The 10,759-nt window shown below is 48.3% G+C and overlaps 1 protein-coding gene across 1 annotated transcript in view; it reads right to left on the bottom strand.

The window, feature by feature from the left end:
• The window catches only part of LOC102804196 (integrin alpha-8-like), a 133,863-nt gene extending 125,384 nt beyond the window's left edge, over positions 1-8,479 (bottom strand). The window contains exon 1 of the mRNA XM_085501767.1: positions 8,316-8,479. Within this exon, the coding sequence (XP_085357893.1) occupies positions 8,316-8,479 (164 nt within the window). The remainder of the gene's footprint in view (positions 1-8,315) is intronic.
• Positions 8,480-10,759: the final 2,280 nt, after the last annotated feature.

Here is a 10,759-nt window from a genome sequence, read left to right on the forward strand (position 1 = left end):
CCCATTTGTCCCTGTATGTCTACCCCACAATGTTACCCTCCGCATTTGTCCCTGCTTGCCTTCCCCACAATGTTACCCTCCACATTTGTCCCTGCATGTCTTCCCCACAATGTTACCCTCCCCATTTGTCCCTGCATGTCTTCCCCACAATGTTACCATCTCCATTTGTCCTTGCATGTCTTCCCCATAATGTTACCCTCTCCATTTGTCCCTGCATACCTTCCCCATAATGTTACCCTCCCCATTTGTGCCTGCATACCTTCCCCACAATGTTACCCTCCCCATTTGTCCCTGCATACCTTCCCCACAATGTTACCCTCCCCATTTGTCCCTGTATGTCTACCCCACAATGTTACCCTCCCCATTTGTCTCTGCTTGCCTTCCCCACAATGTTACCCTCCCTATTTGTCCCTGCATGTCTTCCCCACAATGTTACCCTCCCCATTTGTCCCTGCATGCCTTCACCACAATGTTACCCTCCCCATTTGTCCCTGCATGTCTTCCCCACAATGTTACCCTCCCCATTTGTCCCTGCATACCTTCCCCACAATGTTACCCTCCCCATTTGTCCCTGTATGTCTACCCCACAATGTTACCCTCCCCATTTGTCTCTGCTTGCCTTCCCCACAATGTTACCCTCCCTATTTGTCCCTGCATGTCTTCCCCACAATGTTACCCTCCCCATTTGTCCCTGCATGCCTTCACCACAATGTTACCCTCTCCATTTGTTCCTGCATGTCTTCCCCACAATGTTACCCTCCCCATTTGTCACTGCATGTCTTCCACACAATGTTACCCTTCTCATTTGTTCCTGTATGTCTTCCCCACAATGTTCCCCTCCCCATTTGTTCCTGTATGTCTTCCCCACAATGTCACCCTCCTCATTTGTTCCTGCATGCCTTCCCCACAATGATACACGCCCCATTTGTCCCTGCATGCCGTCCCCACAATGTTACCCTCCTCATTTGTCCCTGCATGTCTTCCACACAATATTACCCTCCTCATTTGTTCCTGTATGTCTTCCCCACAATGTTACCCTCCCCATTTGTCCCTGTATGTCTTCCCCACAATGTTACCCTCCTCATTTGTTCCTGCATGCCTTCCCCACAATGATGCACACCCCATTTGTCCCTGCATGTCTTCCCCACAATGTTACCATCCCCATTTGTCCCTGCATGCCTTCCCCACAATGTTACCCTCCCCATTTGTCCCTCAATACCTTCCACACAATGTTACCCTCCCATTTGTCCCTGTATGCTTCCCCACAATGTTACCCTCACCATTTGTCCCTGCTTGCCTTCCCCACAATGTTATCCTCCCCATTTGTCCCTGCATGCTTTCCCCACAATGTTACCCTCCCCATTTGTCCCTGCATACCTTCCTCACAATGTTACCCTCCCCATTCGTCCCTGCATGCCTTCCCCACAATGTTACCCCCATCTGTCCCTGCATACCTTCCTCACAATGTTATCCTCTCCATTTGTCCCTGCATGTCTTCCCCTCAATGTTACCCTCCACATTTGTCCCTGCACACCTTCCTCACAATGTTACCCTCTCCATTTGTCCCTGCATGCCTTCCCCACAATGTTACCCCCCCCCATCTGTCCCTGCATACCTTCCTCACAATGTTACCATCCCCATTTGTCCTTGCATGCTTTCCCCACAATGTTACCCTCCCCATTTGTCCCTGCATGCCTTCCCCACAATGTTACCCTCCATCTGTCCCTGCATACCTTCCTCACAATGTTACCCTCCCCATTGGACCTTGCATGCCTTCCTCACAATGTTACCCTCCCTATTTGTCCCTGCATACCTTCCCCATAATGTTACCCTCCACATTTGTCCCTGCATGCCTTCCCCACAATGTTACCATCCCCATTTGTCCCTGCATACATTCCCCATAATGTTACCCTCCACATTTGTCCCTGCATGCCTTCCCCACAATGTTACCCTCCCTATTTGTCTCTGCATGCCTTCCCCACAATGTTACCCTCCCCATTTGTCCCTGCATACCTTCCCCACAATGTTGCCCTTCCCCATTTGTCCCTGCATACCTTCCTCACAATGTTACCCTCCCCATTTGTCCCTGCATACCTTCCTCACAATGTTACCCTCCCCATTTGTCCCTGCATGCCTTCCCCACAATGTTACCCCCCATCTGTCCCTGCATACCTTCCTCACAATGTTACCCTCCCCATTTGTCCCTGCATGCCTTCCTCACAATGTTACCCTCCCCATTTGTCCCTGCACACCTTCCTCACAATGTTACCCTCTCCATTTGTCCCTGCATGCCTTCCCCACAATGTTACCACCCCATCTGTCCCTGCATACCTTCCTCACAATGTTACCATCCCCATTTGTCCTTGCATGCCTTCCCCACAATGTTACCCTCCCCATTTGTCCCTGCATGCCTTCCCCACAATGTTACCCCCATCTGTCCCTGCATACCTTCCTCACAATGTTACCCTCCCCATTTGTCCCTGCATGCCTTCCTCACAATGTTACCATCCCCATTTGTCCTTGCATGCCTTCCCCACAATGTTACCCTCCCCATTTGTCCCTGCATGCCTTCCCACAATGTTACCCTCCCCATTTGTCCCTGCATGCCTTCCTCACAATGTTACCTCCCCATTTGTCCTTGCATGCCTTCCCCACAATGTTACCCTCCCCATTTGTCCCTGCATGTCTTCCCCACAATGTTACCCTCCCCATTTGTCCCTGCATGTCTTCCCCACAAAGTTACCATCTCCATTTGTCCTTGCATGTCTTCCCCATAATGTTACCCTCTCCATTTGTCCCTGCATACCTTCCCCATAATGTTACCCTCCCCATTTGTGCCTGCATACCTTCCCCACAATGTTACCCTCCCCATTTGTCCCTGCATACCTTCCCCATAATGTTACCCTCCCCATTTGTCCCTGTATGTCTACCCCACAATGTTACCCTCCCCATTTGTCTCTGCTTGCCTTCCCCACAATGTTACCCTCCCTATTTGTCCCTGCATGTCTTCCCCACAATGTTACCCTCCCCATTTGTCCCTGCATGCCTTCACCACAATGTTACTCTCCCCATTTGTCCCTGCATGTCTTCCCCACAATGTTACCCTCCCCATTTGTCCCTGCATACCTTCCCCACAATGTTACCCTCCCCATTTGTCCCTGTATGTCTACCCCACAATGTTACCCTCCCCATTTGTCTCTGCTTGCCTTCCCCACAATGTTACCCTCCCTATTTGTCCCTGCATGTCTTCCCCACAATGTTACCCTCCCCATTTGTCCCTGCATGCCTTCACCACAATGTTACCCTCTCCATTTGTCCCTGCATGTCTTCCCCACAATGTTACCCTCCCCATTTGTCACTGCATGTCTTCCACACAATGTTACCCTTCTCATTTGTTCCTGTATGTCTTCCCCACAATGTTACCCTCCCCATTTGTTCCTGTATGTCTTCCCCACAATGTCACCCTCCTCATTTGTTCCTGCATGCCTTCCCCACAATGATACACGCCCCATTTGTCCCTGCATGCCGTCCCCACAATGTTACCCTCCTCATTTGTCCCTGCATGTCTTCCACACAATATTACCCTCCTCATTTGTTCCTGTATGTCTTCCCCACAATGTTACCCTCCCCATTTGTCCCTGTATGTCTTCCCCACAATGTTACCCTCCTCATTTGTTCCTGCATGCCTTCCCCACAATGATGCACACCCCATTTGTCCCTGCATGTCTTCCCCACAATGTTACCATCCCCATTTGTCCCTGCATGCCTTCCCCACAATGTTACCCTCCCCATTTGTCCCTCAATACTTTCCACACAATGTTACCCTCCCATTTGTCCCTGTATGCTTCCCCACAATGTTACCCTCACCATTTGTCCCTGAATACCTTCCTCACAATGTTACCCTCCCCATTTGTCCCTGCATACCTTCCCCATAATGTTACCCTCCACATTTGTCCCTGCATGCCTTCCCCACAATGTTACCATCCCCATTTGTCCCTGCATACCTTCCCCATAATGTTACCCTCCACATTTGTCCCTGCATGCCTTCCCCACAATGTTACCCTCCCTATTTGTCTCTGCATGCCTTCCCCACAATGTTACCCTCCCCATTTGTCCCTGCATACCTTCCCCACAATGTTGCCCTCCCCATTTGTCCCTGCATACCTTCCTCACAATGTTACCCTCCCCATTTGTCCCTGCATACCTTCCTCACAATGTTACCCTCCCCATTTGTCCCTGCATGCCTTCCCCACAATGTTACCCCCCATCTGTCCCTGCATACCTTCCTCACAATGTTACCCTCCCCATTTGTCCCTGCATGCCTTCCTCACAATGTTACCCTCCCCATTTGTCCCTGCACACCTTCCTCACAATGTTACCCTCTCCATTTGTCCCTGCATGCCTTCCCCACAATGTTACCCCCCCCCCATCTGTCCCTGCATACCTTCCTCACAATGTTACCATCCCCATTTTTCCTTGCATGCCTTCCCCACAATGTTACCCCCATCTGTCCCTGCATACCTTCCTCACAATGTTACCCTCCCCATTTGTCCCTGCATGCCTTCCTCACAATGTTACCATCCCCATTTGTCCTTGCATGCCTTCCCCACAATGTTACCCTCCCCATTTGTCCCTGCATGCCTTCCCACAATGTTACCCTCCCCATTTGTCCCTGCATGCCTTCCTCACAATGTTACCATCCCCATTTGTCCTTGCATGCCTTCCCCACAATGTTACCCTCCCCACTTGTCCCTGCATGCCTTCCCCACAATGTTACCCCCCCATCTGTCCCTGCATACCTTCCTCACAATGTTACCCTCCCCATTTGTCCCTGCATGCCTTCCTCACAATGTTACCATCCCCATTTGTCCTTGCATGCCTTCCCCACAATGTTACCCTCCCCATTTGTCCCTGCATGCCTTCCCACAATGTTACCCTCCCCATTTGTCCCTGCATATCTTCCTCACAATGTTACCATCCCCATTTGTCCTTGCATGTCTTCCCCTCAATGTTACCCTCCCCATTTGTCCTTGCATGCCTTCCCACAATGTTACCATCCCCATTTGTCCCTGCATGCTTTCCTCACAATGTTACCCTCCCCATTTGTCCCTGCATGCCTTCCTCACAATGTTACCTCCCCATTTGTCCATGCATGTCTTCCCACAATGTTACCATCCCCATTTGTCCCTGCATGCCTTCCCCACAATGTTACCCTCCCCATTTGTCCCTGCATGTCTTCCCCACAATGTTACCCTCCCCATTTGTCCTTGCATGCCTTCCCACAATGTTACCTCCCCATTTGTCCTTGCATGTCTTCCCACAATGTTACCCTCCCCATTTGTCCTTGCATGTCTTCCCACAATGTTACCCTCCCCATTTGTCCCTGCATGCCTTCCTCACAATGTTACATTCCCCATTTGTCCTTGCATGCCTTCCCACAATGTTACCCTCCCCATTTGTCCTTGCATGCCTTCCCACAATGTTACCCTCCCCATTTGTCCTTGCATGCCTTCCCCACAATGTTATCCTCCCCATTTGTCCTTGCATGCCTTCCCACAATGTTACCCTCCCCATTTGTCCTTGCACGCCTTCCCCACAATGTTACCTCCCCATTTGTCCCTGCATACCTTCCCCACAATGTTACCCTCCACATTTGTCCCTGCATGCCTTCCCCACAATGTTAACCTCCCCATTTGTCCTTGCATGCCTTCCCACAATGTTACCCTCCCCATTTGTCCTTGCATGTCTTCCCACAATGTTACCCTCCCCATTTGTCCCTGCATGTCTTCCCCACATTGTTACCCTCGCCATTTGTCCTTGCTTGCCTTCCGCACAATGTTACCCTCCCCATTTGTCCTTGCATGCCTTCCCCACAATGTTACCCTCCCCATTTGTCCCTGCAAGTCTTCCCCACAATGTTACCCTCCCCATTTGTCACTGCATGTCTTCCCACAATGTTACCCTCCCCATTTGTCCCTGCATGCCGTCCCCACAATGTTACCCTCCCCATTTGTCCTTGCATGCCTTCCCCACAATGTTACCCTCCCCATTTGTCCCTGAATACCTTCCTCACAATGTTACCCTCCCCATTTGTCCCTGCATACCTTCCCCACAATGTTACCCTCCCCATTTGTCCCTGCTTGCCTTCCCCACAATGTTACCCTCCCCATTTGTTCCTGCATGCCTTCCCCACAATGTTACCCTCCTCATTTGTCCCTGCATACCTTCCTCCATTTGTCCCTGCTTGCCTTCCCACAATGTTACCCTCCCCATTTGTCCCTGCTTGCCTTCCCCACAATGTTACCCTCACCATTTGTCCCTGCTTGCCTTCCCCACAATGTTACCCTCCCCATTTGTCCCTGCTTGCCTTCCCCACAATGTTACCATCCCCATTTGTCCCTGCATGTCTTCCCCACAATGTTACCCTCCCCATTTGTCCCTGCTTACCTTCCCCACAATGTTACCCTCGCCATTTGTCACTGAATACCTTCCTCACAATGTTACCCTCCCTATTTGTCCCTGCTTGCCTTCCCCACAATGTTACCCTCCTCATTTGTCCCTGAATACCTTCCTCACAATGTTACCCTCCCCATTTGTCCCTGCTTGCCTTCCCCACAATGTTACCCTCCCCATTTGTCCTTGCATACCTCCCCACAATGTTACCCTCCCAATTTGTCCCTGCTTGCCTTCCCCACAATGTTACACTCCCCATTTGTCCCTGCATGCCTTCCCCACAATGTTACCCTCCCAATTTGTCCCTGCATGCCTTCCCCACAATGTTACCCTCCCCATTTGTCTTTGCTTGCCTTCCTCACAATGTTATCCTCCCCATTTGTCCCTGTATGGCTTCCCCACAATGTTACCCATCTCATTTGTTCCTGCATGCCTTCCCCACAAAGATACCCGCCCCATTTGTCGCTGCATGCCGTCCCCACAATGTTACCCCCCATTTGTTCCTGAATACCTTCCTCACAATGTTACCCTCCCCATTTGTCCCTGCTTGCCTTCACCACAATGTTAACCTCCCCATTTGTCCCTGCTTGCCTTCCCCACAATGTTACCCCCATTTGTCCCTGAATACCTTCCTCACAATGTTACCTTCCCCATTTGTCCCTGCTTGCCTTCCCCACAATGTTACCCCCATTTGTCCCTGAATACCTTCCTCACAATGTTACCCTCCCCGTTTGTCCCTGCTTGCCTTCCCCACAATGTTACCCCCCATTTGTCCCTGAATACCTTCCTCACAATGTTACCCTCCCCATTTGTCCCTGCTTGCCTTCACCACAATGTTAACCTCCCCATTTGTCCCTGCTTGCCTTCCCCACAATGTTACCCCATTTGTCCCTGCTTTCCTTCACCACAATGTTAACCTCCACATTTGTCCCTGCTTGCCTTCCCCACAATGTTACCCCCCCATTTGTCCCTGCATGCCTTCCCCACAATTTTACCCTCCTCATTTTTGTCCCTGAATACCTTCCTCACAATGTTACCCTCCCCATTTGTCCCTGATTGCCTTCCCCACAATGTTACCCTCCTCATTTGTCCCTGAATACCTTCCTCACAATGTTACCCTCCCCATTTGTCCCTGCTTGCCTTCACCACAATGTTACCCTGCCCATTTGTCCCTGCTTGCCTTCCCCACAATGTTATCCTCCCCATTTGTTCCTGCTTGCCTTCCCCACAATGTTACCCCCATTTGTTCCTGCATGCCTTCCTCACAATGTTACCCCCCCCCATTTGTCCCTGCTTGCTTTCCTCTCAATGTAACCTCCCCATTTGTCCCTGCTTGCCTTCCCTACAATGTTACCCTCCCAATTTGTCCCTGCTCGCCTTCCCCACAATGTTACACTCCCCATTTGTCCCTGCTTGCCTTCCCCACAATGTTACCCCCCATTTGTTCCTGCATGCCTTCCCCACAATGTTACCCTCCCCATTTATCCCTGCTTGCCTTCCTCTCAATGTTATCCCCCATTTGTCCCTGCTTGCCTTCCAACAATGTTACCCTCCCCATTTGTCTCTGCTTGCCTTCCCTACAATGTTACCCTCCCAATTTGTCCCTGCTTGCCTTCCCCACAATGTTACCCCCCATTTGTTCCTGCATGCCTTCACCACAATGTTACCCTCCCCATTTGTCCCTGCTTGCCTTCCCCACAATGTTATCTTCCCCATTTGTTCCTGCTTGCCTTCCCCACAATGTTACCCCCCATTTGTTCCTGCATGCCTTCCTCACAATGTTACCCCCCATTTGTCCCTGCTTGCCTTCCTCTCAATGTAACCTCCCCATTTGTCCCTGCTTGCCTTCCCTACAATGTTACCCTCCCAATTTGTCCCTGCTCGCCTTCCCCACAATGTTACACTCCCCATTTATCCCTGCTTGCCTTCCTCTCAATGTTATCCCCCATTTGTCCCTGCTTGCCTTCCTCTCAGTGTTATCCCCCATTTGTCCCTGCTTGCCTTCCAACAATGTTAACCTCCCCATTTGTGCCTGCTCGCCTTCCCCACAATGTTACACTCCCCATTTGTCCCTGCTTGCCTTCCCCACAATGTTACCCCCGATTTGTTCCTGCATGCCTTCCCCACAATGTTACCCTCCCCATTTATCCCTGCTTGCCTTCCTCTCAATGTTATCCCCCATTTGTCCCTGCTTGCCTTCCAACAATGTTACCCTCCCCATTTGTTCCTGCATGCCTTCCCCACAATGTTACCCTCCCCATTTATCCCTGCTTGCCTTCCTCTCAATGTTATCCCCATTTGTCCCTGCTTGCCTTCCAACAATGTTACCCTCGCCATTTGTCCCTGCTTGCCTTCCCTACAATGTTACCCTCCCAATTTGTCCCTGCTTGCCTTCCCCACAATGTTAACCCCCATTTGTTCCTGCATGCCTTCCCCACAATGTTACCCTCCCCATTTATCCCTGCTTGCCTTCCTCTCAATGTTATCCCCCATTTGTCCCTGCTTGCCTTCCAACAATGTTACCCTCCCCATTTGTCCCTGCTTGCCTTCCCTACAATGTTACCCTCCCAATTTGTCCCTGCTTGCCTTCCTCACAATGTTACCCTCCCCATTTATCCCGGCTTGCCTTCCTTGGAATGTTACCCTCCCCATTTGTCCCTGCTTGCCTTCCCTACAATGTTACCCTCTCCATTTGTCCCTGCATGCTTTCCCCATAATATTACCTTAATTCCCTCATGTCTGCATGAGTCAAAACCAGGTCTAACTAAATTTACTTACATTAAGTGACTTGGGCAATTTCAATGATTTAGAGAATTCTTACTTTTGCACATCAATTTGGTGCTTTTGTGGAATTAGCCAGTGGTTACATTTTTCCCATGAGTACTTTCAGAAGCTCTTTGTCAACTACTTTGATAACACACTAACACCCATTAATGGGTCATTTAAATCTCACACTGTAGCTTTGATACAAATTGATTAAAAGAAAAAAAATCCAGGCTGTGTACTGACTAATTAATAGATTATTATGTCATGTGACTTCCACCACCCACTCAATTTGCTTGTTTCTTAATTGTCACATGTCTTGACAAAATTTGAAAGGCAATATGATTCAATGCAAACTTTGAATGACAGACGCGGTTTATAGATGTGCACTTTATTTATGGGTATCATTGACACTGCTGAGGTTTTCTAATTATGAACCAAATTAAAATAGAAGATGTTTCGTCTGTTGCTGCGTACTCCACAATTCAAGCGATGTGCACACACAGATTTCCAGCATGAGTGAGTCAGACAAATCAATTATCTCGCTCAGTAGATAGTAGACATAATGGATACTACTCCAAGCAAAACTCTGAATTCATTTTGTCAGATGTCACTATTGTTATGAGGTAACCTCTCTGAGAAATAAGAACTAATTACAAAGACTGAATTCAGATTGGCTGCATGACTTCAGGTAGAGTTACTCCCAGACAATAGGTTTTTGTTGTGTCTGCGGTGCCACGTGCACGTGACTAGATTTTTGCCATTGCGTTCAAATTCCCAGTTGTACCACTTGTCATTTAAAGTTAATACCACATGAAATTCAATTATACTTTTCCATCATTGAGAATTCCATGAGGTTGTGTCTTGGAAAAATTGGAGCTGTTGCTAGGCTTTTCTGGTTAGGGCAATTTAAAAAATGATCAATCGACTGAATTTAGAATCCTTATTTAATACCATTCTTTCTAACTTATTTTCTGCTGCATTAATAAATCTATATAAAGAGAATGGATGGAAGAGACACGTGATGGATCATGAAATAAAAAACTATATTTTTATCACACACGTTTAATACTCACTAAATATTTCATGCACCCTTGAGATTGTTTTAATTATTTTTTTAATTTTAATTAACGAGTTGATATTGAATTAATTGATAATGAAATCGACTAACACACAACATAATTTTGATTCTTAATTTTCCCGAATCCAGGCAGATATTAACCCTATTACTCTCCATGGATGTGCATACACACCGACGATCAAACTCCTCTTTCCCAAACCCTCCCAAAAGAAATCTGTGATGATTAAACACTGTTCCCAACAATTTGTTAATTTGAAAATGAATATTAATGTATTTATTGCCAGTTAATCTACTGTATTAAGTCACAGATCTTTTCTTGGTTTCTGAAAAATCTGTTTTCTCAAATTTGCTGGACTGGATGCTGTCACAATTCACAATTCGGGCAAATTTAAAAATACTATTAAAATAAAGTTACAGTAAATTATGGTGAGAGTAAATGAAATTAACATTTAATTTATGAGA

This window comes from Saccoglossus kowalevskii, chromosome 7 (assembly GCF_978046115.1).
Source record: "Saccoglossus kowalevskii chromosome 7, keSacKowa6.1, whole genome shotgun sequence".
In the NCBI taxonomy this organism is placed as follows: domain Eukaryota; kingdom Metazoa; phylum Hemichordata; class Enteropneusta; family Harrimaniidae; genus Saccoglossus; species Saccoglossus kowalevskii.